At 36.4% G+C, this 27,844-nt stretch overlaps 2 protein-coding genes across 6 annotated transcripts in view; one reads left to right on the top strand and one right to left on the bottom strand.

Moving 5' to 3' along the window:
* LOC135683856 (uncharacterized) overlaps window positions 1–25,618 on the bottom strand; it is a 41,207-nt gene extending 15,589 nt beyond the window's left edge. Inside the window, exons 1-3 of one of the 3 annotated variants that reach the window (XM_089109517.1) lie at window positions 24,990–25,618; window positions 14,269–16,030; window positions 1,930–12,012 (exon numbers count right to left, since the gene is read on the bottom strand). In XM_089109517.1, the coding sequence (XP_088965643.1) occupies window positions 1,930–12,012; window positions 14,269–14,311 (10,126 nt within the window). In that variant the 5' untranslated portion in view covers window positions 14,312–16,030; window positions 24,990–25,618. Of the gene's footprint in view, window positions 1–1,929; window positions 12,013–13,034; window positions 13,911–14,268; window positions 16,031–16,822; window positions 16,964–24,989 lie in introns of those variants that run through there. The other 2 variants (XM_089109518.1, XM_089109516.1) reach the window with 2 other exon arrangements.
* Window positions 18,844–27,844, top strand: part of LOC135683859 (vacuole membrane protein 1) — a 29,096-nt gene continuing 20,095 nt past the window's right edge. The window contains exons 1-4 of one of the 3 annotated variants that reach the window (XM_065199242.2): window positions 18,844–19,001; window positions 20,272–20,543; window positions 20,890–20,980; window positions 26,619–26,729. In XM_065199242.2, the coding sequence (XP_065055314.1) occupies window positions 20,389–20,543; window positions 20,890–20,980; window positions 26,619–26,729 (357 nt within the window). In that variant the 5' untranslated portion in view covers window positions 18,844–19,001; window positions 20,272–20,388. Of the gene's footprint in view, window positions 19,002–19,118; window positions 19,140–20,271; window positions 20,544–20,889; window positions 20,981–26,618; window positions 26,730–27,844 lie in introns of those variants that run through there. The other 2 variants (XM_065199241.2, XM_065199243.2) reach the window with 2 other exon arrangements.

Genomic DNA, 27,844 nt, shown 5'->3' with positions numbered 1-27,844 from the left:
GTAAAATAAATCACATACGTTATAACCCCACCCTCCATCCAAGTAATCTGTAAACATTCTATGAAAGTCAGCTGTTCCATAAGCTTCCACCCATCTCATACTTAGGAATAATCTCAACCAATTTAGTTTGACTGACATCAAAACAAAACCCACCATTGTGCGACAATCTGAGCATTCGCGATCTACATATTCCTCTATTTTCCATCTTGAAGTATGACACTCAAATGTAACCATCCTTCTGTGTTTACAGACGCATCTCTGCGACATACACCAGCTTTGAGACGAACAGGTGACTTTCCAACTGGCTACCCTCATGTCAACTCAAAGGCATTTTACGCAAGTATGACGATACAAAGTGGATTTGAAAGCCACATCCAAATTACAAATCTAACTACCAAAACACATTATTATCTTCTCAAAGTGACTTTATTATTGAGAAAACCATCGATAACCTGATCACCGCATGGAATTTTTCTTAGAATCACACGGTGTTTACATGTATAAACATGCCTGATAACTAAGTCTCAATCACATCAGCGCCATTACAGAGTATGTTGAATGTTACGATCCAAAGGATTGCATTCTTTATGGAAACCATTAATAAAAATGATCAGATTTCTATCCAGAGCTTGTGTTTCAAGGTCAAGATACTCTGTAGGCCTTAAAATAAAATATCAGCAGTACAAACAACTTTCAATGGTTAGGCCAACGATTTTTCTTTGATTCAATTTCTTTCTAAAAGAAACGCAACTTGCCTTAGTATTTCAATATAAATCGCTTGTGCTGCTTAAAGAACACCAAAGTTGCTACGAGCAATTTTACCCAGCATTCAATGTTCCCGTTCCCTGCCAGCTATCAAAAATTTCCTAAACCGCGGGGAATGTTCACTTTGCAGACATTACTCGGGTTTCATTGCAAAAGCACCACATAATTTGTAGAATTAACCAGTTAAGTTCTGGTTACACTAAGATTATCATCTTACTTTTATATTCATTACGGATAACTTTTTTTATTTTTATTTTCCTCATAGCCAATATTTAAGGTTGTCAAAAATGATTTAAGTGAAGTTGCAAACTTCATTTAAAATAAAATATATGCTCTTTTTCAGACATCTTTGTATTAAAAAGCGTTTTATCCAAATTTGCCCAAGTCTCCATTTTAAAAAAAAATTTGGGCTGATTATATGAGTTGCGTGCCCAAAATGTCAGGATATTATGTGCAATATAAAACAGGCTATTGCGAGCACGTTAGCTAGAGGGGAACTGATTAAGGAAGATATAGATTAATGATTCTATTTTAAAATGTAAATGATATAACACGAAGACTAAACTTTACTTTTCTGATACAAGCTCCAACTCTAAGTTGTAGCTGCAGTTCTGTATGTTTTGTTGTCGGTTGATTCATGCGGCTGATATACAAATTGTTACGTCAGGTTCATGATCCATATTTCATGAACAAATTTGTGATGAGAGATCCATATATGGGTCTAATTTTTGATTTAGCATGAATTATCAACGCTTGTCAAAATTTTAATTACTTTAACATTGGCTTTTCTTACTTATCTTTATGGCAACACTTTTGCGCCTCAAAAACTTGCATGAATGCAAAAATGGTTTTACTAACCAGAAAGATATGCATTGACACACAGCTACATGGAAATTGGTTTTACCAACTCCCATGACCAACTTGCCTATGGCATCAATCGGTCCAAACTTATAAGTGACGATAGTGTCTGATGAATCACGCATATCAAATAGACTTGAAGAACAAATTTTGGGACCTAACTTGGGATCATTAAAGTGGATGATTAAAACAAATCAAGCAGGACTCGTCCAAAATAATTATTGTAAGTCTGGTGGAACTAATTTTTTAGTAAAACAACGAAATTAAATTAACTAAGCAAATTATTGTGAAAATAAAAAATCCTACCTATGAAAAATATTTTCTTGACAGCCTGACGTAGCTCGTACTGCTCTTGTAAGCTTTCTATTGGCTTAAGATCCAACTGATAACTGCTTACGCCACATTCCTCTTTACAAAATATGTTTTCACGAATGTTGAATTCGCCACCTATCTGAACAGGCTGAAGGAATGAATGCTCCCTAAGGTTACCAAACGCAGGTGAGTAAAATACGACTTCTGTGGCCTTGGAGCTTTCCTCTGGTATTTTCTCTGATTCCTCACAAGTTTTCTTCAACAGAGAACCAAGACTTTCGCGATTTTCCTCAGCGTCCTGTTCAATCTTATTCAAAGGTTTTTCTGAGATTTGGTGTTTCTTGTCGTCTAGACATGACTGCTCGCAAATGTTAGACTTAATTTTTACATGACCAATCTCAGAATTATTCTCATCCTTTGGAACTTTGTTGTGTTGCTCATAAGAATTTGTGGCTAATTCCTTTTCAGTGGCTGATGTATTAGTGGACTCTTCTATTCTAAAACAAGGGCTTGCTCTGGATAACTGAGAAAAATCTTCCAAATCACCTTCTAATACACTAGAATAAGGCAGCCGCATAATTGCCTCTTTGTCATTGGTGTCTTCGTCATTAAGGCGCTTACCCAGGATTTTTGCATGTAACAACAAATCTCCTTGATCGCTCAACCATTTGGTCTCAGATCCTTTGTTTTTCTTAGCTTCACTATAGATACCTCGTCCTGATTGCGAGGCATGCATCCAAGGTGCGATATTTACATCTAGAGGAACTGTTGAGTCACTTACCTCCTTACAAAAAGCGTTCTCTTGATTCTGCCGAACTTCTTCCTTAATTGTTAGCAAGTCTGTCTTTACCATTTCTGAAGCGCTGTACTTTCTTTGTGTATGACCAGAGAGAGGAAAACTTTCAGTGTAATTCTTAATGCTACTTTCTTCACATTTTCTAAAATGTTCAAAATCTTTTAGCGTCTTTCTCACAACATTCCCTTCACATGTGCTGAATATGTTGGTTTCCTCCTTGCTATCTTTTCTTTTCTGTACTAACTCTGTCAGAGTGCCTGATTCAACGAGAGAGCCAGTACTAGGTTTTCTCTTTCTAGCTTCGGTTCTTTTCTCCCCCTTATCTTTATCAGCCATATTTTGTGCCTTTGTTTTGCATTCTTCCGCTTCTGTAGTAATTTGCTCTTTGCTAACGAGATCCCCCTCATGTCTTTCTCTTATCACAGTGTCTGTGTCCTTTTTCAACCAACCATCATCAATAGATTTCATATCCGCCCCCTCTCGAACTTCAGGAACAAACTCCTTTATGATATTCTCAAACAGTAGCTCATCTTTCTTGGGCTTTATTGATCGATCCCATGATCTGATATCGTTTTTCTCCGAAGCATTCTCAGCCATATTGTACGAATACAATTCCACACAATCCTGAATTGGATCCTTTTCATCCGTTAAAGACATATTCATGCCTCTACTAGGGAGATTGTTTGAAATTGGTTTTAACGGGAACTGCTCTTCACTTTTCCTTTCGGTTAGTTTCTGTGAACAAAAATTTAAATATTCTTCTACAGTCATTTCAGTTTCTCCTTGAAATTCTAGCATTGTATCTTCATCCACATTTTCTGTATTTGACTTTTCAATAAGCAACCCTTCACTTGCCTTTGAGCTTTTGTCAACAACCGGCTTGGAATATCGCAGCGGATAATCTTTTATGGCCATGCCAGCTTCCTGTTGAGCATTTGTGTCTTCAATTCTATAAACATTGTCTTTACTCGATACTGCAGAAGACTGACCTGCATTTGTGCTTGATTCTTCGCCATGGTTAGGCTGGGAGCACGAAAGTAGATATTCTGCTTCGGTCATGTCTTCTTCTTGAAATTCTTTGTTTTTATATCTATCACCGTTGTCTGTACTCGAATCTTCAGATAACTGTTCTCTATTCAAATTGTAAGAATCCCGAGGAAAAGGCGTAGAATATACATCAACAGTCATTGTAGATTCTCTTTGAGTCTCTGCTTTTCCATTTTGAGCAACTTTGTCCTTATTCAATTCTTGCGGAAATCTCTTTTCTTTCATCTTTGTTGCTGGTTCAGGGGTAAGAGTTGAGAAAAGGAGCAGATATTCCTCAATGGTCATACCATCTTCTTCATGGGAACCTCTATCTGTAGTCGTTTTTTCAGTGAATTGCCGTTCATTCGTCTCTGAAGCTTCTTCAGACGAAGGCATTGAGCAAAGCTGTAGATGTTCCTCATTGGTTATGACAGCTTCGTCTTGAGCACCTTTTTTCGGACTTGATTTTTCAGTAGATTGCCGTTCACTTGTTTCTGTAGCTTCGTCAGACGAAGACATTGAGCAAAGCTGTAGATATTCATCAATGCTCATATCAGCTTCGTCTTGAGCAATTTTGTTTGCACTTGATTTTTCAATGGATTGCCGTTCATTCGTCTCTGTAATTTCATCAGACGAAGGCATTGAGCAAAGCTGTAGATATTCTTCAACGGTCATGTCAGCTTCGTCTTGAGCACCTTTGTTTGCACTTGATTTTTCAGTGGATTGCCGTTCATTCGTCTCTGTAATTTCATCAGACGAAGGCATTGAGCAAAGCTGTAGATATTCATCAATGCTCATATCAGCTTCGTCTTGAGCAACTTTGTTTGCACTTGATTTTTCAATGGATTGCCGTTCATTCGTCTCTGTAGTTTCGTCAGACGAAGGCATTGAGCAAAGCTGTAGATTTTTCGCATTGGTCATGTCAGCTATGTCTTGACCACCTTTGTTTGCACTTGATTTTTCAGTGGATTGCCGTTCTTTCGTCTCTGTAGTTTCGTCAGACGAAGGCATTGAGCAAAGCTGTAGATATTCTTCAATGGTCATGTCAGCTTCGTCTTGAGCACCTTTGTTTGTACTTGATTTTTCAGTGGATTGCCGTTCTTTCGTCTCTGTAATTTCATCAGACGAAGGCATTGAGCAAAGCTGTATATATTCTTCAATGGTCATGTCAGCCTCGTCTTGAGCACCTTTGTTTGCACTTGATTTTTCAGTGGATTGCTGATCATTCGTCTCTGTAGCTTCTCCAGACGAAGGCATTGAGCAAAGCTGTAGATATTCTTCAATGGTCATGTCAGCTTCGTCTTGAGCACCTTTGTTTGCACTTGATTTTTCAGTGGATTGCTGATCATTCGTCTCTGTAGCTCCTCCAGACGAAGGCATTGAGCAAAGACGTAAATATTCCTCAATGGTCATGTCAGCTTCGTCTTGAGCACCTTTGTTTGCACTTGATTTTTCAGTGGATTGCTGATCATTCGTCTCTGTAATTTCTTCAGACGAAGGCATTGAGCAAAGCTGTAGATATTCTTCAATGGTCATGTCAGCCTCGTTTTGAGCACCTTTGTTTGCACTTGATTTTTCAGTGGATTGCTGATCATTCGTCTCTGTAGCTTCTCCAGACGAAGGCATTGAGCAAAGCTGTAGATATTCTTCAATGGTCATGTCAGCCTCGTCTTGAGCACCTTTGTTTGCACTTGATTTTTCAGTGCATTGCCGTTCATTCGTCTCTGTAGCTTCTTCAGACGAAGGCATTGAGCAAAACTGTAGATGATCCTCATTGGTTATGACAGCTTCGTCTTGAGCACCTTTGTTTGCACTTGATTTTTCAGTGGATTGCCGTTCATTTGTCTCTGTAATTTCATCAGACGAAGGCATTGAGCAAAGCTGTAGATGTTCCTCAATGAACATGTCAGCTTCGTCTTGAGCATTTTTGTTTGCACTTGATTTTTCAATGGATTGCCGTTCATTCGTCTCTGTAATTTCATCAGACGAAGGCATTGAGCAAAGCTGTAGATATTCTTCAATGGTCATGTTAGCTTCGTCTTGAGCACCTTTGTTTGCACTTGATTTTTCAGTGGATTGCCGTTCATTCGTCTCTGTAGCTTCTTCAGACGAAGGCATTGAGCAAAACTGTAGATGTTCCTCATTGGTTATGACAGCTTCGTCTTGAGCACCTTTGTTTGCACTTGATTTTTCAGTGGATTGCCGTTCATTCGTCTCTGTAGCTTCTTCAGACGAAGGCATTGAGCAAAACTGTAGATGTTCCTCATTGGTTATGACAGCTTCGTCTTGAGCACCTTTGTTTGCACTTGATTTTTCAGTGGATTGCCGTTCATTCGTCTCTGTATGTTTTTCAGACGAAGGCATTGAGCAAAGCTGTAGATTTTTCTCATTGGTCATGTCAGCTATGTCTTGAGCACCTTTGTTTGCACTTGATTTTTCAGTGGATTGCCGTTCATTCGTCTCTGTAGCTTCTTCAGACGAAGGCATTGAGCAAAGCTGTAGATGTTCCTCAATGAACATGTCAGCTTCGTCTTGAGCATTTTTGTTTGTACTCGATTTATCAGTGGATTGCCGTTCATTCGTCTCTGTAGCTTCTTCAGACAAAGGGCTTGAGCAAAGACGTAAATATTCCTCAATGGTCATGTCAGCTTCGTCTTGAGCACCTTTGTTTGCACTTGATTTTTCAGTGGATTGCCGTTCATTCGTCTCTGTATGTTCTTCAGACGAAGGCATTGAGCAAAGCTGTAGATTTTTCTCATTGGTCATGTCAGCTATGTCTTGAGCACCTTTGTTTGCACTTGATTTTTCAGTGGATTGCCGTTCTTTCGTCTCTGTAGCTTCTTCAGATGAAGGCATTGAGCAAAGCTGTAGATGTTCCTCAATGAACATGTCAGCTTCGTCTTGAGCATTTTTGTTTGTACTCGATTTATCAGTGGATTGCCGTTCATTCGTCTCTGTAGCTTCTTCAGACAAAGGCATTGAGCAAAGCAGTAGATTTTTCTCATTGGTCATGTCAGCTATGTCTTGAGCACCTTTGTTTGCACTTGATTTTTCAGTGGATTGCTGATCATTCGTCTCTGTAGCTTCTCCAGACGAAGGCATTGAGCAAAGCAGTAGATTTTTCTCAATGGTCATGTCAGCTTCGTCTTGAGCACCTTTGTTTGCACTTGATTTTTCAGTGGATTGCCGTTCATTTGTCTCTGTAATTTCATCAGACGAAGGCATTGAGCAAAGCTGTAGATGTTCCTCAATGAACATGTCAGCTTCGTCTTGAGCATTTTTGTTTGCACTTGATTTTTCAATGGATTGCCGTTCATTCGTCTCTGTAATTTCATCAGACGAAGGCATTGAGCAAAGCTGTAGATATTCTTCAATGGTCATGTTAGCTTCGTCTTGAGCACCTTTGTTTGCACTTGATTTTTCAGTGGATTGCCGTTCATTCGTCTCTGTAGCTTCTTCAGACGAAGGCATTGAGCAAAACTGTAGATGTTCCTCATTGGTTATGACAGCTTCGTCTTGAGCACCTTTGTTTGCACTTGATTTTTCAGTGGATTGCCGTTCATTCGTCTCTGTATGTTTTTCAGACGAAGGCATTGAGCAAAGCTGTAGATTTTTCTCATTGGTCATGTCAGCTATGTCTTGAGCACCTTTGTTTGCACTTGATTTTTCAGTGGATTGCCGTTCATTCGTCTCTGTAGCTTCTTCAGACGAAGGCATTGAGCAAAGCTGTAGATGTTCCTCAATGAACATGTCAGCTTCGTCTTGAGCATTTTTGTTTGTACTCGATTTATCAGTGGATTGCCGTTCATTCGTCTCTGTAGCTTCTTCAGACGAAGGGCTTGAGCAAAGACGTAAATATTCCTCAATGGTCATGTCAGCTTCGTCTTGAGCACCTTTGTTTGCACTTGATTTTTCAGTGGATTGCCGTTCATTCGTCTCTGTATGTTCTTCAGACGAAGGCATTGAGCAAAGCTGTAGATTTTTCTCATTGGTCATGTCAGCTATGTCTTGAGCACCTTTGTTTGCACTTGATTTTTCAGTGGATTGCCGTTCTTTCGTCTCTGTAGCTTCTTCAGATGAAGGCATTGAGCAAAGCTGTAGATGTTCCTCAATGAACATGTCAGCTTCGTCTTGAGCATTTTTGTTTGTACTCGATTTATCAGTGGATTGCCGTTCATTCGTCTCTGTAGCTTCTTCAGACAAAGGCATTGAGCAAAGCAGTAGATTTTTCTCATTGGTCATGTCAGCTATGTCTTGAGCACCTTTGTTTGCACTTGATTTTTCAGTGGATTGCTGATCATTCGTCTCTGTAGCTTCTCCAGACGAAGGCATTGAGCAAAGCAGTAGATTTTTCTCAATGGTCATGTCAGCTTCTCCATAAGAACTTTTGTCCTTATTCAACTCTTTTGAAAATTTCCGTTCATTTGTCTTTGTAGGTTCAGACGTATGCATTGAGTAAAGCAGCAGATATTCCTCAATGGTCACGTCAGCCTCTTCTTTGGAATGTTTGTCTGTAGTCAGTTCTTCACTGAGTTTTCGTTTTTTTGTCTCTGTAGCTTCTTCAGATATAGGCATCGAGCAAAGCAGCAGATATTCCTCAATGGTCATATCAGCTTCTTCATAAGAACCTTTGTCCTTACTCAATTCTTGTGGAAATTTCTGAGCATACCCTTTTGTAACTTCTTTGGACGTAGACATAGAAGAAAGCCGTAGATATTCCTCAATGGTCATACCATTTTCTTCATGAGAACCTTTTTCTGGTGTAGAAGTTTTTTCAGTGGATTGCCGTTCGTTTGTGTTTGTAACTTGTTCAGTTGTAGGCGTTGAGCAAAGCAGTAGAAACTCGTCATCGGTCATTTCAGCTTCCTCTCGAGTACTTTTGTCTCTGGTCGCTTCATTTTTGGTTTGTCGTTCATTCACTCTTGACGCTTCTCCAGACGCAGACTTGGTACAAGACAGCAGATATTCTTCTATGGTCATGTCAGTTACTCTAGGAAATTGTATTTTTTCGTCTAAAGTATCTTTGTCAGTACTAGCTTCTTTTCTTGGCTCCATTTCTTTTATCTTTGAACATTTTTCAATTATAGGCTGGGAGCAAACAATGGAATATTCTTCCCCGGTTTTATCAGCTTGCTTTGGAGAGTAGATATTTTGACATTCACTCATTACATTAGACAATTCCGCATAGTTCTCTTTAGCTTTCAAAGCTTGTAGGCTAAAGGAATCGTCAAAATTGTCCTGGACATCTGGTTTGTCCTCTGTTTGAGAGAGCCTTGATTCTGTATGTGTTTTTTTACTGGAACTAGCTTCTTCATTTAATCGTTGTTGTTCATCCGGATTTTTTCCAGTTTGTTTGTGGAGACAAAACTCTAGATCTTCCACTACACTTGTGCTCTTTTCTTTCTGAAAACTTGTTACTGATCTGTGTTCGTATTCTATTGGTTTAGTTACTTTATTCGACTCAAATACGTTCTCCTTTCCATCCTTGTCAGCGTGTGTGTTTGAGCACTGCTCAATATATTTCTCAACAGTCACGTCATCTTCACTTTGCAAATATTCGATATCTTTGCATAAGGGTACCATTTCTTTTGAACTAATTTGTTGTTGTGTCACATTTTCTCCCGTAAGCTCATCAGTTCTTGTCAGCTCAAGGTATTTTCCGCCAACCCTATTCTCTTTCCTTGAAGTAAATATTGCCTCCTTTTGTTGTTTTTCACAGGGATTCAATTCATTTTCATTTTTCTGTGACTCATTATGTGCATTATTATCACTTGATACTTCATGTAACACGATTTGACTTTCTTGAAACAATTCACTGTTTTCTTTACGATACCTTATATCATTCTTGTCTGCTATGGCTCCTTCTGCTTTACTTGGTTCATATTCCTGTTTGTTGATCTCTGCTCTTTCATTACCTTGCGTGTCTGAAACCAGCCTGAAACCAGCTTGATAATCCTCAACTGTTGGTTCATTCTTCAGTTCGAAATTTGTTTCTTCTTTTTCCTCCTTCCTAATGTTTTTCTCGAATTTTTTTGTTTCTTTATCATCAAATTTTTTTGTGTCCTTGTTACTTTCCTGACAATGTGGAATTTCTTTTCGGCATGGAGAAAACTTGTCTACCATTGCTCCCTCTTTTTCAGTCAGCAATAGAAGCTCGAGGCACCGTTCTTCTGCAACTTTTTCCTCTTTCTTTCGTTGCAAAGAGTGTTTCATTGTTTTCTTTTGTTGCGAAGTGTTTGAATCATCATATTTCATAACTTGGATATTTTCAACCGTTATTGGCTGGAGCTCACAAACTTCATCCAAACCCATTTGAGATGAATCTTTGTTGTCACTGATCTTTGCCATTATCTTACCTCCTTCTTTGCAAGCCTCTTCTGTCTTCCTTTCTTTAGAAATATTGTGCATTTTCTCGTCATCAAATTTGCTTAGTCTGTCTACAATAGAATGTGTAGCAAGATTCCCACTTTCTAGCTCAGATTCATCGACTTCAATCATCGTACATTGATCTTCTGATTTTGTTTTGTCTTTTTTATGCACATCTTCTTTTACTTCGTTCGAATCTATCATATCATTAGCAGCAAATTTTTCAAGGGAAACTTCTTGAAGTTCACAGAAATCAAAAGCTTTTCGATTTCCTTCAACTCCTAAATCAACCCTTTCTTTGGTTCCCTCCTTTTTAGTTATTTCATCTTCATTTGTTTGCATCTTTTGTTCAAATTGAGTATATCGTTCACTGATCTCATTTTTATCATACGTGGCCTCTGTACTAAAGCATTCTTCTCGAACAAGCTGTTCTTCTTCTCTCTTGTTTTCAATCTTACGTAGCCCTTCATTCTGACCAATTGTTGTCTTTTCTTCTCTTCTCTCAATTTCATACTTTTCAGGCATGATTGGCAACAGCTCTACCACCTCAAGAGATTCAACACAGCATGTGCTGGTCGTATTTTCATGTTCAGCATTGCCTCTCTCATAATCTACATTCCCGTCATTGTCACAGTCATGCTTATTCTTTTTATCTACCTTTTGGCTTTCTTGATCTTGCTCCAACTTTTTGATATTGTGCTCCTTGCAGTCCTCATGTTTAGCTGTTATGTCGTCTAATGTCGATTTCTCCTCAGGCTTCTTCCTCAATTCGGATTTGTTTTTTCTAGCTTCTACCGTGATTATCTCAAGGTTTTGGAAATCGTCATGAATATGTAGGATTTTCTGCTCTTTTTCTTCAAGACAACATCTTTTCGATGATTTGCGCTCCATATCAAGGCTCTCGGGCTGTAAGTAACCTTCACGTGCAGAAAACATTTTGTTTGTAGTCGAAGGAGAGCTGTGGAAGGAAGCCAAGGAAGACAAAAGTTCTTCATTACAAGTGGCTCTCCATTCTTCTGCTTTGCTTTCAGATTCTTCTTTCAAAATAACCTCAAGAGATGGATCCTCCTCCACAGGATCCTGAGCTATATCTATGCTTCTTGTGCAAGTCCTGTAACTTGATGGTATTTCATTTTCATTGCACTCTGTAACTCTTTCTAAGAAAAGGCCTTCACTTTCAAGACACGTAAAATAAGATTCACTTTCGATGAAAAACTGAGGCTTTTTAGGCTCTATATTTAGTTTGTGTTCTTCATGGACAACATCATTATTATTTCTATCATTCCTCAAGGTGTCCGTCGTCTCTAATGAGAACGTTTGCACCTCGGCGTTTCCTAAACTGGCATCCAGATGTGATGGTCTACTCAAGTGAACAAATTCTCCATCGGATTCAGTGAATTCAAAAGTTTTATCCTGTGAAACATTGACAGAAGAAGCGTAAAGAATCTCAAGGTCTTTGTTCTTGATATCAGGTTCTAGATGCAAAACACTCTGATGCTGCGAGGCATTTTCTTCCTCCGCTATCTCTGATGCCTCGTCAGCTAACGGGGCTTCTTCTGATACAGTTTCAAGCAGTGACGTCAAACTTTGTTTGCTTGAGCTCCAACGAAAGCTTCTAAAACTAGCTCGGTCACCATCATCACTCTCTCTGTCACTGAATGAGTATTCAGTATTAAAGATGTGTATATAATCATCATCGCCTTCGTCATCAGATAAATACCCTGTACTCTCAACCCCAATGCTTCGTACACTGCACTGGCTTGCTGTCCCGTCCTTGCTAACTGCATCTTCGGAGCGCTGCCTATTAATGTTTGCAAGGATTGGTTGAGAAGCTTGTTCATTGCATGTAGCTGCAACTTCTCCTTCTGGCTCTTCTTGTTCTGCTTCTCCTATCGCAGGACAAGCAAAATGGTTTTTAGGAATAATGCTTTGTTTTGATTAGTACAATTATGTATCCATGAGCATAAGTCCTAGCACTGAAAAGAATAGTGGGTGGATGATTCTGTAAGCTGAAGGAGTAAGCTTTGCAAATATTTGCTCATGTAGGAACAGTAATTTGCTATTTTGATCGAAGAGCCCAAGTTAATCGCAAAATAATGACATTATGTTATAAATATTGAAAAAATCAGCAAATAAGATAATTTGTTGCTGATTTTGCAAGCTAGAGGTCTTCATTTTGTCAACAATTTCTTATTTCTCAAAACTTTCAAAATCTTCTAGGCTATTTGATGCAGTAAGAGTCACATTTAGAATGCTTAAACTTTTGCTCGCATATCTCCTGGATGAGTAACGTAAGGTGAAAACGCTGGTTCAGAAAATACATTTAGGCCACCAACTCAAGGTCTCTCCATGAATTATTGCAACATGGACGTATTAAGCAAGAATTGTTTCTTTATAAGATCTTGAATAAATCAAAGTGGGAGCGTTTGCTAAACCTTAGACAATCTGACTCTAGTTTTCTTTCAGCTTAGGCGGTCCTTAAAATATTAAAGAGGCTTAAGCTTTGACAGACTATTTCCCACAATGTTTCGTTGCGTTGCAATAAAATAAGGCAAAATATTCAACAAAACATGCTTGTGCAGTCTATTTTTACCTTCAAATTACTCGATAGCCTGTAATGATAATGGTATTTTCATCTTTCATACTTTTCATAATCTTTTCATCATCAATATTGGTCATTAAATTTCTCACTGTTTTGATATTGAGTATCCATGAGATTCATAGTTAAGTATATAGATGGGTAGCGGACCAATAAACTGTTGAAAGATTTTTATATACAGTCTGCATGCCGCCCGTAATTCTAACATGGCTGGCTTAAATATAAACTTCAATCGTTGCGTTGCGCAAGGCAACTCTTCTTCTACTTACAACTTTGTCACTATTTTCTATTGAGATTTGAATTCTCTCGTACCTTGGGTATATTGCCAAAAATTTCTGTGTGCACTGTCTTTGTAGCTCATTACCGTAACTTCATGCTTGTTATGACGCCGTTAAAGAGCCATTACTCCAGTGTTTTTCTGCTTTGTACTTTGTGTCAAGATAGCCTACTATTTGGAAGTGACACTGTAATTTTAGATAAATCTTGCTCGTCCTAATCATGGATAGAATTTTAATCTCAACTATTTGCTCCAACCAGCTTTCTCCACCAAGAAGAGGCAAACAAGAGGATAAGTAGTATACTTGGAGTTACAGCCCAAAAGAAAGACAAGTTTGATTTTACTTTTTAATTTAAAATGCAACACATTGCCACTTTTTAAACCAAACCAGGAGCATGATATCTCTTTGACTTTGCATTCAGGGATGCCAGTTTTATTTTGAAAAGATTACATTACAAGGTAAAGTGAAAAGCCAAAAATTGAAGCAATGATTTTCATTTGAACAATGTAGTTCACGGGCCTTAGCCTATATGTCTTAGGCCAGAATTTGCAAATGAATCATTCCACTTTTTAAAAGTAATTATTGATTTTTTTGATGAAGGAATCTCAGATCTCACGAGCAGAGGTTATTGATGAAAAACGTTAAAATGTTTGAAAGAAAGTTTTTAGAAACACATTCGTTTTTAGGAACTCTTTGCTTCCCTCTTGTTATGTATCCAAACTAATTTTCCTTTCAGTAGCAAACATGGATGCAAAAATTTTAAAATAAATGAACTGACAATTTAGGAAAGTTTTAAAACCATTCTTGAGATAAGGAATTAAACTTTCTTACAGTAGCTGGAACTTTTTTTCACAAAAGTTTTATGTTTGTCATTGAAAATAAACTTTTCGAATGAAAAAAGTAAGTTTGGTTTGGTTTAAACAAGTTTCACCTCATTGGTATAAGCAAATTTCAAATTAGTTGTTTCGGAAAATGTGCAAGGAAAGCGACAAACGTTTGATTATGTTGAAAGACCATTGCAAATGTAAAGGATGGACTAATGTGGGTTGAAGATGACTTTTAATTCCTAGAGACTACCGTTTGTTTCACTAAATTTTGATTTAAGGCGGGTGCTTGAGAAGAACGCTTTATCAACTCGAACAAAACAGCACTGCCAACGAGACCCACAATTAGACGAAAACAAGCTATTCTGGAAAAAGAGCACATTCCTTATTCAAGGAAAAGAGAGAAATAATTAGGATGCAGTAGATACAAAAAGTATATCTTACCTCTGTTTACAAGCCTTTGTAAGGCACTCAGCAACAAGAACATATCTCTTCTCTTGGACCAATGAAAATCTTTCTATGCCATTACTTCACCAGATGTTCACCAAAATATCTCAATTTCAAAGAATTTTCAGCAAAATGTTGGCCAGCGTTCTAATGTTTATCTCGATGCGCTTGGGAGACTTTAAATCAATTAATCCATTTTTTATCTCCGTTCTTAAAGTGTTAACTTACTTTGAGCACGGTATTAGCTATATAGGTATCTCGCATTCAGTTGCTTTCGATGTGTCGTCACTGGCAGGGGAAAACCAACCTCAGCATGATTTACATTCTTTGTTACATCCCTGGAATAGCACTGGAGCAAGCATACATTCAAAATCCTCAACCTAAACAGCATCATAATTCTTATAACGTACCTGGGGTGGCCTTGTACCCAGGGTACATATCATGATACTTCCATTAATTTGTTATACACCGTGTAGTAATACTGCTGTACAAAATTAGCGAGCTTAGTACAAACCCTTGAACCTTGTATGCACATACTGTGCTACAGAATTGAATAAACACAAATTTGATGCAACCATCAAAAACCTGTAGAGGTATATTGAATAAGCAATTCTCTCAATGCTACATGTGTGGACGGTCTTCCCTTAGTAAAGTTTCACAGACACTAAAAACAACAATCATTTGTTTTATTTAATCAAAATGTTCATCATATATAGCCCCAATTATCATAATTGTTGTCCAATTTAGCCCCCAGTGCTGGATAGGGCACTCATCCTTTGCCTGCTATCCCACTTCCACCAATACTATCACAGCCAATAAAACTGCACCAGTCATCATTATTCTTGGCGCAATCCTAAACTCTCACACAAATCACAATTAAACATATATCTATACATCATGTTGTTACTGTTGTGGTAATGTTAGGTGTGGAGTTCATCTTCACAAATATTTTAAGATCTGGCATTTCGAAAGCACGTCATATTAAGGTGACACTTAAAAAACACGCAGCGCTGAATCGTGTCAAATCGGGGACAAACCAAAGACAAAGAAAGCATGATAGCCTGACATCACACATTTTTCTCTTTATAGAAGTTCTGTATATGACAAAAAGATCATTTTAATAGCAAAGTTGTTTAAAGTGAATTATAATATACATACATGGTGCCTTGTTTGTCTGGGGTTGTGAGAAAACTTTCTTGCAAAAAAATACGAGTGCTTTGAATTATAATATTTGGTTGATTGGAGTTTAGATTGGAAGGCTTAATTTGAAATGTTTTGACGAATGGATTAAACCTTTTACAGAAAATTCACACATTTATTGCTTTGTCAATAAAGGAGCTTTGTGAAAGTTAAGTTCTAATCTTGTTTCATTGTAAATGCCAAGAAAGTTGTATAGGTTATATTAAGGCATTTACAACTTGTCAACAAATGGAACTAATAGAGGTATTGATACTTAAGAAAATATGATATTGGTACCTTACTGCCTACAAGATTAATATTACTTAATAATTTGCAATGTTAACAGGATTAGATAAAGTTTTATCACTTTTATTATAAGTGAGTATTTCTGTTATAAATCGTTTTTTCAAAATGCTTTTTCTGCTTTTGTGTTGCTCTTTAATCTTGGTGCAGTGATAAATTTCAATTGTTTCGGTATGTGTTTGCTGCTTTGGATGTAGGAGAACTTGAGTTAGTTGGCCAACAACTGGAGCTTTCACAGAAAGTTGCGCACAGTTGATCTCTCCAATAATGTCTTGGCCTGAAAGCAATGCAGTATGTGTTAAGTGCCTTTAATTATATTTGACTTTCTGATGCAAATCATGTTTAATTTTACAAACATTGTTGGTTTATAATGGGTTGAAATAAGAAAATTGACGAAAATTTAAAATCAAACAACATTTATACGAATTTTATACAACTTCAACAGGCAGGTGGAATTATTTACTGGGCTGTTTATTTTTCGTATTTAAGATCACTTTTGCTTTGTCAATTTACATAAATAAACAATTAATTGATACTGTTTAAATTATTGTTTATATGATTCAGTATTTTTGACTAAATTGGTTTATGGAGCTTTGGGGGTTTATGAGCGAATCTTTTGTTTGATTTGTATTTCTTTTGTTTATTAGTAGAAGCCTTGAGAAAAGTGAAATTAACTTCAAAATGATTTTTCATGATCATGAAAATAACTGTCAGTAGGTAGTATTGTATTCAAAAACCGATAAAATAAATTCTTTTCATGACAATATAGTCAATGAAAACCACAACAGCCTTTTTACATAAGCGTAGCCAATGAACGGCCGATCTGAATTAAAGTACAACCTCATTCTCAGTCGTGTTACCAGGTGGAAAGGAGGTAAAAACGGCCTAGGATCTTTCGACAGCTCAATTCTGAAGGATGTTTCGAATCCAAAAAGAAAAGGCCGTGAATAATTCACCGCTCTACCTCAGTGCATTTTATCCTCTACCGAATAGTAAATCTATGCAGAGAAATCTCTAATTTGCACAACGGCACCCTTTAACACTTAAAATTGACATCCTAGAAACATACCTCTTCTTTTAAATACCAGGAGGTGCTTTATGCTTCCAATTTCAACTCTTTTAACCAAGGTAATCGTCCATGCTATCTTTTGCTCACATGTTGGCTTGATTTTACGGATTGTGAGAAAATTCCATAGCTCTTCGACCTCTGCTAGCGAAATTTCTGCCGCAAAGTCTTTGAATTCTAACAGATACTTGGCTTTGGGAAATTTCTTCAAAGCAGCCATTGTTGTCGATTCGATCGTTTCCAATTTTCATTTCCTTTCATCAGAAGATAATTATAGATTTTTCTCTACGCAAACTTTATCACCAAAATTGGAAAAATGAATGTTCGTTTGCATCTTTGTTTTGAGTTTTCCCTTCCATTTGGTATCAATAGCATCCAGCTTACAAATATACGCGATTTTTCTTCTCAATTCAGTTTTCCTGTATAACCATCTTTAATCCTCATGGACAAGCCTTCCTTTCGATAATAACTTCAGCATGGAGCTTATCCCTGAATCTATTGAAAGTCAAAATCGAATATGGCTCAATCTTGAGCCCTTTGAATTAAAAATAACTGATCCTTTTTCAACAAAGAATTTATAGAAAGGCTAGTGTCAGATAGAAAGGATACATGTGTCAACATTTTTATGTGCTGAACAAACGAATATCAGGTTTACTTAAGATATCCATCAAATATCTCCCCGCTCAGGACAAAACAGCAGAATTTGACAGTTTCAAGATGCATACCAAACAATTACGATGGATGTTATTTGTCAATAGCAGATGTAGACTAGTAGACAAAACCAGTGCTCGAATTTAGAAATAAAAGGCTATGTAATTACCATTTGGTCGAAAACATTTCTAGATAATGATGTCACTAACAATTGGATTTTAGATATCATTTTTGTGCAAAAATACCAGATTGCTTTATATGGCCTAGATTAAATCGTTGTTGAAAAACTGAGAATCGAATTCAAAATGAAAATTAAGCTAAGGATAAAAAACTTTGAAAAGAGCAACGAAATATCAGATTAGCAGACGATCGCTACTTTTTAAACATTATGATTTCTTGAAATATTTTTTTAATGGCTAATATGAATGGGGCTCGCAGGGGCAGAAAAACTGCAAGAGTCACAGAGATATAAAAGAGAACTATTGAAACCAAGTCGTGATGTTAATGAAGATGCTGAAAACAGCATATTTTTTATATTAGAATCAAACCAAACCATATCAGGGAATGGCAGGCGGTGGAGAAAGGTATGAGGATTTAATTATGGAAAAAGTGCTCCCGAAAGGACAATAAAGGAGGTAGTGAGATCTAGGATGAGATGCAAGATTATACAAAAAGCAATGAAAAGGTTTTACTCGTATTTTTGATACTGGTCTGACAGGCATCTATGTAGCTAGGGTAAACAAAAAGAATAACAGAAAGACACTTAGACGATGATAGATATGTTTTTAATTACAAATGTATCTACAAAACCTTATTGTCGGCATAATTTCAGCAATTATCGTTAGCATACTGTGATGGGAAAACAGGATAAAAATTTCCTTTAATGATTCCATAGTCTTTATGGAAAGGAAAAAATTGCCAGAACATCTACAGAAAATTTGTTAATTTTGACCTTTAAATAGAGCAACACATTCTTTATTTTATCAGCAACCATTTTTATTAGAGAGATTTGAAATTTGAAGGACTTTTTAAAAAACAAAAAAGCAGCTATCAAAAAGACGAGGGCATACTTTATTTCTGAATGAGGCTTCCACTTTGTTACTTTGATGTTTTAAATGAATTTGGCACAAAATTTTCGCAAGATAATGCCCAAAGAAATGAATTCCGGAAATTTTGTACAAAAAGCTTGCCGTATAAGCTGCCTCCAAACTATATGAAGAAGGAATGCTGGATTTCATTTAATAGATTAAAGGAACCCTAAAAGGAGTCTTACTATGTTCTCTGATTTTGCTCTTTCATCACAACAGCCCAGAGTTTATTAGAAAACAATGCTGTTTTCACCGATCACTTACTTGTATTCAAAATTTCCGCCTTCGTTGTTATTGAAAACGAGGCGTGTCCGTCTCGTTGTAATGACCTTGATCTAGGCCTACGTGTTTCTTGTTTCACTTGATCAGTCAAGTAATTTCGACTGCCAAGAAGAGCTAGATTGCGTAGAGCAACAGTATCGAAGCGTTTTAGATGTCAGTAGGTAAGCTGATTTTAATCTTGTTCACCGGTATTATTAGATAGGACAACAGACTAGGTGAAACAATCGCATCTTGACCTCGTGGTTCGATTTGTGACGAAATGAACATAGTTCAAATGTGTCACGGGCTTTGGATATGAAGTATGTTCGCCTCCTTTGTCGCGATATTTTTTATTGAATAAACTCGCATGTATTCAGGATCTCATTAAGGGACGAAGAGGTATTTTTAATTGGAAATGTGTCATTGTTACGGGGGCCTTATTCTAGCCTCAGAAGATGCAAAATGTGCATCTTTACGAGTAAAATCTTGTAATCAATTTCCCTGTACTAGAAGCTCTCAAATGAATATCACAAACGAGAGAAAGATCATTGCACCAGTAAAGCACTAGAATTTTCACAATTTTTCACAAATGCACTGGCACTTTCTTCAAATGGCTGAAATTCAAAACTTTTGTTATAAATGAGGCTAAATGGACACTGCATATTTTTTATGATTAATGTGGTGACTGCTGACTCACATTTCTGATTCTTTTCAAATTTCAATTTTCATACATGCATTTGATTGCTATCCATGGTTTTTGATACATTTCTTTTTTTAGAGCTACTCTTCTTGCAAACCCCTTAGCCCTATAGCCCTAATTTGCACCTTGATAATCTGCACACTAAAGAAGCTTATGGTGTATATTTTGTATCAGAGGGGGGGGGGGGGGGGGGGGAAGGAGGGAGAAGGTACTAAATTAAAGAGAAAAGAGGCTTGAGTGATGGTTTTTCAGAAATACTTTTCTAATCTTCTTGGATAGGTTGTACGCACTAACATATTTGAAATTAGCTTGAAAAAGCTTCAAAATGAGCTAATATATGTCTAAAAAAGGGCACATACAACTGAATTTAAGTTCAATTAATGATTAGGGAGGTGCTCATGAGGGTTCAAAGTTGAAATCTTTTGAAACTGACATCTGCAAAACTTGTTTCTAAAGTTTGTTTGTTTTTGAGCAACTGTACACACAAAAGTTTCTTGTTTAGCTTTAGCTATGGACAAACAAAGACAAAATATAATTTTTCTTTACTAAGCTGAAATATCATTATTTAGCTTTTCAAACATTGGTTTTTTGCAATCTATTCATTATTGATACTTTCTCCTTCCTTTACAAACTGAACCAGTGTCCTTCTTGAAAAATTTAAAGATTTTCAAAGGAATTTTGTCTCTTAGTAATTTATTGATCCTTATGTCAAACTTTCTTATGCTGTCTAAATTATGTATTTATTTCACTAGTAATTTTTAGAAAACAGCAGCAAAGCTGATGAGATTGAAACAGAAGTGAGTTTAACATCAACTGAAGAGGACAACATTGTTATTAAGGTCAGCAATCAAGAACAGGAAAATACAGAAATGTCAAAAAGACCAGGAATCAATGATAATCTGAAAAAGCTGAGGCAGGCAGAAAGAGAGAAAAGACATAAAATAGTATTATGGAGAAAGCCTATAGTTACGCTGAAATATTTCCTATTAGAGTCATTAATACTACTTGAAAAAGAAAGAAGGAAGTAAGTGTAATATATATATAATACATTATACTTTTCATTTGCAAATAGGACTCTGTGAATAAAAATAAATGACTCTATATATACTTAAATTGTGATGTTCCAGCTGTTTGTAATCCTCTCTTCCTAATGTTTTCAAGAATTATCCTTTCTTCGCCATTTTTGAATACAGGGAAACTTTCCATTAGCTTCGCACTCAAATTATTTGGGTATTTATATATAAAATAATTTCTTTCCAATATCATAAAAGATGGCATTATTGATAAGGATTGGTTTTGCTTATCACCTGCTGTTTTTGATTATTAAAACATACTTGATTTTAATAATAGGAATTTTTTTTGAATTTCAGTATCATGAAGCACAAGAAAACATGCACAACATTGGTATTGCTAAGCCTTGCAGTCATAGCTGGGTATTTACTAGAAGGACCTCACCAGTTTGTGAGTACATTAACTTCATGATTAGAACACATCTTTGTGCTATTAGTCTCTTGAAGATTAAATGTTCCCAATCATGCAACCTTATTTGATTGCTTTTTGGCATATGTACTCATTGAAGGTAAGAAAAAAATCCTTTCCCACATTGCCTAGTATAATTACATTTAAAGTTTAAAGTCATAACTTTAAAGTCATACAAAACCTTTCTAATGGTAGGTTGAGTACTATGTGAATACAGATAAAAAAATTTATAAGAATAACCTGAATCCAAGGTTTTTTGAATTTGCAAAAATATTAGCTGTTTGTTACAGCAGCATGGCAATAACAGTTTCTTTGTATACATTTGCTAACTGATACTATGATATTTTATAAAAATATGCATCTAGTTGAACACAAAAGTAAAATTTGAAAGATTTTGCTTCTCTATGGCAAGAAATATTTGTCAGCTAGTAAGAGTCAATGGACCAGATTCATTTGAAAAATCTGAAATTTGAAAAAAAGTTGGGAGTTTTTTTAGGCACAGTTTTGAGAAAGCAAGGAATTTGAGATTTAGTAGATAAGTACCCAAAAAAACTGTTTCATTTCTAATACCTTTTACAAAAGGTAGATGCATGGCATGTTAAAACATTCTCAAGATCAGCATATCCTTTTCATCCAATACTTCAGATATGCTAAAAGCTGTTTCAGCGTGACAATGCAGTTTGTAAATATTTTCTAAAAACCTTTGGTAGAGTGGAAGGTTTGCGTTATCTTAGACAGGATAGAAGATGCCTTTCTTTTGCAATCTATCAATTAGTTTTGAGTGTTTAAATGTAAGAGTATAATGAAAAGTATCCTTATAAAGTGCCCTCCTGAAAGAAGTGAAATCTATGTAGATCTTAGTACAGTATACTGGCACAGTATACAGTATACTCTTCTTACTAGCTTTCAAATTCTTTCATTCTTTTTGAACTCAACAGCAGCTCACAAAATGTACAAATTCGTGGATTAAACTCCATCTCTGTATGGTTATCAACGAACTTGATACAGCACCTCTTGGTTCAATAACTCCAAGATAGCATTATTTACAAGATTTTGTGCCAGTGTGGTTCTATCTTAGGACATTCAGCCCAAATACTGAGTGTTAAAATAAAATAGCGTGCTTCTTCCAGCGTAAGAAAAAGCATTTCCCCTGCAGAACTAAAACCTGATTTTGCCAGCAATTAGCAAAAAAGCCTGGATTGTGAATAAATGACTGTAAGCGTAGATATCAGAGGAAAAATGATTTTGGAACAATACTATCGAAAAAGCCACGTTTTTGTGCTCTAATTATTATTTTTTATTCGGAATTTTTGAAATTGGAAAACTTTTATGTACTTTACAGAAATTGAACGCTTGGGACTATGAGAAAATCCAGAGCGAATTTTTGATAGGACATCGAAGTAGCGAGTTGCTTTAAGAGCTCCCAAACTTCAACCTCATATATTCTTAAAAACATCTCTAAGCTTTGCTGTCGCAGGGGCCTTTGCTATTGCGACAAAGTATTAGTTTCGAGGCATCTTAGCGCTTACCGCAATTTTATCTGGAAATGATCAACCGGCTTGGCAAAAACGGCTTTTGGCTCGATGGTTCAGGAAAAAAGTTTTTAGGCAATTTTTACTTGAGCACCTTCTGAGTAGAAGGCTACAATGGTAATTGAACCATGATAAGAAACAGATTATATTTGAAGATAGCACGAAATAACAGAAACATGGCACACTAAAGTACCTCTCGTCCGACACTCTTCAAAGTATGAACGTTGGAGAATAACCGAAAGTTAGCTGAAAATTTATATCAGTTTGTAAATTACAAAACTTCAAAGAAAGATATAATAATGCATTTGAAATTGCTGCACGGTAATGATCGTTAAATGTAAAGCATGCTATGTGAGATAATGCTAGCCAGGTAACATGAGGTATTTTAAAGAAATTTGGCTAATGTATCGCACTTTTTCTTTTGATCGAATTGAAATGGTTTATCTCGTTGATCAGAATAAGAAGTTTGTTTAATGTATAGGGCAAAGTGAAAGTCTTGTGATTAGGATACTTTTCGGTTCCATATTTTATGTTCTCAATATACTAAGATCATAACTTTAGAATGTGTTTGGCTTCAGCTCAAAGGCGATGCTGTGAATATCCACCATTAACTCCCTCTTATCTATCCCATCCTTCACGCTTGTTTTCACAAGTACAGGTGAGCACGACTCTTTTGGCATTCAAGCGTTTCCACTCAGATAATGTTTGTGCTTTAATTTTTAAGACACTAAACCTTAGCATAGTAAAAATACAGTTACCCAATCACACGCATTTGTCAAAACGATCACCTTTCCTTAGTTCCCTGATTCTAGTAAGTTTTCGTTGCGAGGATAAGCGTGGAAGTGGCATTTATTGCATCTTTGGGTATGTGGGCAGTTTGCAATGGGATTACCCTCCCTTTTAATTAATTAAAGATCTCATATGCGCTATAACGCCTCTTCGGAATATTTTCTTCAGAGCAGCCACAAATTGCTAGTTTTTTTAATTTTCTCTTGCTCTTTATTTTTTAATAAGCAGTTTAAGAAGTTTCAAATAATCCAGTTTTATTAGGATTGTGCCTGTGGTTTGTGATTTATGCATTGCAACCGAGCAATAATGACGAGTCGACGCCTCATGAAATTACTGTTTTTGACATGCTTGCAAATTAAAATTAATTTTCGTGGTTACTGCAGACTCCGTCTAGGGCAAGGCAGAGTACCTTGAAATGTATGGAGTGAGAAAATCCATCTGAGGCACAGATTATTTTGAGAAGAAAACGTAATTGGATCTGGACCCTAAATGAAGAGAAAACTTGCTCTCTTATAAAAGATACAAACAGCACCACTATTTAATCTGATGCCAAATTCCTGCAACTATACATAAAAATCAATAACCAATCGATTTGAGGCTTAAATGCGAGCTGAGCAAGTTGCTTTTCTGCCATTGTTGTATGCTTTACTTTAAAAATGTCACGTTTCTTTTCCTTAAAGAGACGTTTTTCTTCTTTTTTTCAATCTTCTTTGCTATCAAAGTTTGAATGTTTTGTCAATGAGGCATTCAAAGTTACATTCAAGTAACAATTTCGCCATCTCTGTAGCGCGGTGTTGAGCAGCTAAGGGCGGGACAGGCGGCAATGTGTGGTTTTGTGCTTGATATTCCAGTATTTTTGCAGGGGCGGACACTTTGTCAAAAATCGAGAAGCAAGCCTATTGTTTTAATAAGATGACGTCACTTTCCCCCATTGTTTGAGAACAAAAGTCCATTGTCCTCCAAAGTATTGGGGGGGGGGGGCAGGTGTCCGCCACTGTTTTTTAGTCTTTTTTATGCATTCTTAAAAGTTTTCCAAAAAGTTGTATTCAACACATACATACACTGTATACGTATGTTCTCAAGCCACAATGTAATGGGTTTACATGTCTGCAGTACACCCCCTTCATCATACATAACTCGTATGCTGACGTTTCTTTGGATTATCAAACCTAAGAGCTTTTCATTGTTCCACCGGCCTCTTTATTGCTCTTACGTACGGGACTTGAAATAGAAAGGGAGCCGCAAGGTGATTAAAAAAACGTTTCTTTTATGTCTGCAACTTAAATCTCTCTTGAATATCATTATTATTTGCCATTAAACGACTTATTTTATTTCTTGAAGGATAATTTTTTTTTATTTCAATATTTCGGTGATAATTTTAACCATTAAAATTATTTTTGAAACGATCATTATTTCCCTTCCTTTATTTAGTGTTGAATTTTGAATAATCTAAAATGTTCGAAATCTTAGAATTTATTTTTACATATTTCTCGTTTATTAATTTATGAAAGTTATCTTTGCTCTTTTTTACAGTATTAGCCAGCGTGATACTCAATACAACAGACTTTTTATTGTTAAGATTTAGTTTAAAACAAATGTAACATTTACACAGATTCAAAAATTGATTGAATTCCCACATGCATCGCTGCAAAAAGCATCATAAGCCATACCTTTTGTATCAGGCGATAGAACAGCTATTGAGAAGTTTTCCATTCTGCAAATAATACTGGATTCAATGCAGGACACAAACCTTTCTTCTAACATAGACTTTCTGCTCCGGAGACGAATTCGGTGAATTTTGTTTGCATGTGGGTCATGGCATTAAATGTTAATTCGTTTTGAATGGGATTTTGAATGAATTTCGTTCACAGCCACCAACTTAGCATGGAAAAGCCTTCATCCAGAGTAAATCCCAACAATGTTAAGATAATATCGTTTTGTTGAGCTAGCAGCAAAATAGCACACGACTCTCGACAGTCACAAGGACACAATACGCAATAGCACTCGATAAATCAGTACAGTAACATCAAACAAACTGCTACAGTTTATCAATATAAAAACATTGTCGCCCTTTTATTTTTATCTTCAACCATTGACAAAACAATATCACCAAGACTAGCATCAAACTGTTTAGCTACTCATACAAGTCCATGCAGCCTCAAATATGTCCTTAACGGTATTGACACTGTTGAAAGATTTGTTTTATTGTCGTATATTATTTCAAGTAGCTACTACAGGCATTATCAAACTGATTTGCTTGCTTGAAAAGAAGTTACACTTTTCTTCGTTTTTGATGGCTTTTTGTATTCAAATTTAAAGACGTTTTAATGTGCTTGATTGCTGTGATTCATGAGATTTGCCTTTATTTCCCCTCTGACAAAAATTGCTCCTTGATAACTTTTCGGTTTCTTTAAAAGCATAAGTGTTTAGGTTCTAGACCACGCAATAAAACCATTAGATATTCGGTCAGTGATAGAAAGTAAGGTATTGTAACCCTCCCATTCTTTTTTGTTTTGTTTACGCTATTAGCGTGCGAATATCACAAAACATCAATAAAGCAATATATTTGTAAGATTCTCAATTAACCTATGGTGTAATGTTTTTGACTCACCTAGCATGAGCTTTCAATGGGTATTTGTTCTCTAATATGCCTGCTCGTTTATTCTTTATTCCTTTTATTATCGTTGAGTTTTAATGATTAAGATTAGATTAGCAGTGCTTGCATTGGATAAGCACTTGCTTCTCTGCTACTTGTTGTTACAGAGACTGCAAGGCTAGTGCATATACTGTGGACTACTGTTAACTTACAGTATCATTTTGCAAGCTGAATATAAACTGATTGATGTTGGAAGAGTGAGGAAAGGGTGAAAATAATATTAAGAAATAAGCACTTGTAAATTACAGTCGTTAGCGACAATAATAGAAAAATATAAAAAAGGTGGGGAGGTGTACCTATTTTATCGATGCGATTTACCAGCCCGGCCTCTATTCCAAAATGAAGCCTTTTCCTCCCGGTATTTATTTGTGTGGTTTCAGCACGTCCAGTAAGTTGTCAAAAATGTGAATGTTTTTTGAAAGTGGAAAGTGGCCTAAACTAATGGGGTGGTCGAATATATACAAGGAAGATTTGCTTTGTAAAGTATATTTGTGAGAATGAATGCTTATTTAGAACTCAACGTCAAAATAAATTTAGAAAAAACAACTCTCTTATTTTTGCTAGTTCGCACCCCCCCTCCCCAATATTGAGGCTAAGCATTCACCCCAAATGACTGCTAAACTTTTGATCTGTTTGTTTTCAGTATGTTGTTGCAATGAAGCAGCAGTTGTTCTGGTGTGGTTACTGGATAGGCCTTGGAATATTATCGTCAGTCGGTCTTGGCACCGGCCTACACACCTTTTTGCTGTATTTGGTAAGAACTGATTTCATTTTGTTTATACAATACACTCTTTATATAAGAACAAAGTAATTTCTTTCTAGGCTGGTTGACCTTATTTTCTGGATAATTTAGGCTCGAGGATTCTTATTGTTGTTCTTTTTTCAATGATTACCAGTTCTGTATGACAATTTCAGTGAAACGGCTAATTCACTGATAAAATCTGCTCTGTTTTGCTACCATTAGAGTATTGCATTTTGATGCTGCATACAGAAATTACCAAACTGGACAGATATTTTGCATCACGCTCTCTCCTCCTCTAAGTTCTTTGCTGGTATCGCTACTGTCAGTAAATACCTACGCTCTGCCTTTGAATAGGGGACTACCTTTATTACGGCCTATGTCCCAAAAACTGTAACAAGTGGCAAGTAAAATTATCAAAAATTGGATTAGTCTTTTGACCCGAATGCCATCTAGGCGAACATCGAAAACAAGGTTTGAATGGCGAAAATTAAGATTATTTCCATGCCAGTCAGAATGCCTATGCCTTGATTGCGTCAGTCATGCACATTTGCGGTGTGGTCAGACGAGACCCCCGCCAAGAGGGCATCTGCGCAAAGTCAGGGGTGCTACTTTACGTGCCCAAACAAGAAAGTGTTTGCTGAAGGAAATAATTTTTTCCAGATAAGAATCCTAATTAGCGAAGCTGTGTTTATATATTATCCAAAGACACAACATTTTGTAGTCATGAAGTTGATTTTGGCAGAGCCCACAAGAATACTCAGTCACTTAAGTTTTATCTGCAAAATAAATTTTTGACAATGCATTGTCATTTTTAAGGCAATACCAACATCAGATTTCACTGTTTCGTATCTGATTACTAGCAAACCCGTTTATAATGATTCGTATAAAATACTAGAGCCCAGGCTCCAAAGCAGTAGAGTTAAAAGTTATTTTTCAGAGATTACTCGTGTTATGTTATGTTCTGAAACTGTATGTTGTCTCAGCGTACATTCTTCAAGACGGAGGATGTTATACCGTTAATTTCTGAAAAGCTCAGCGCTATTTTTAAATTAAATATTGTACACTGTTTTTGTAAGATCATTAAGGCACTGTCAAAATCCTTCTCTCCTTCATAACCGCGCCCCCGC

This window comes from Rhopilema esculentum, chromosome 7 (assembly GCF_057945365.1).
Source record: "Rhopilema esculentum isolate cy_ngs chromosome 7, ASM5794536v1, whole genome shotgun sequence".
In the NCBI taxonomy this organism is placed as follows: Eukaryota; Metazoa; Cnidaria; class Scyphozoa; order Rhizostomeae; family Rhizostomatidae; genus Rhopilema; species Rhopilema esculentum.
This window is presented reverse-complemented; position numbering and strand designations above follow the sequence as displayed.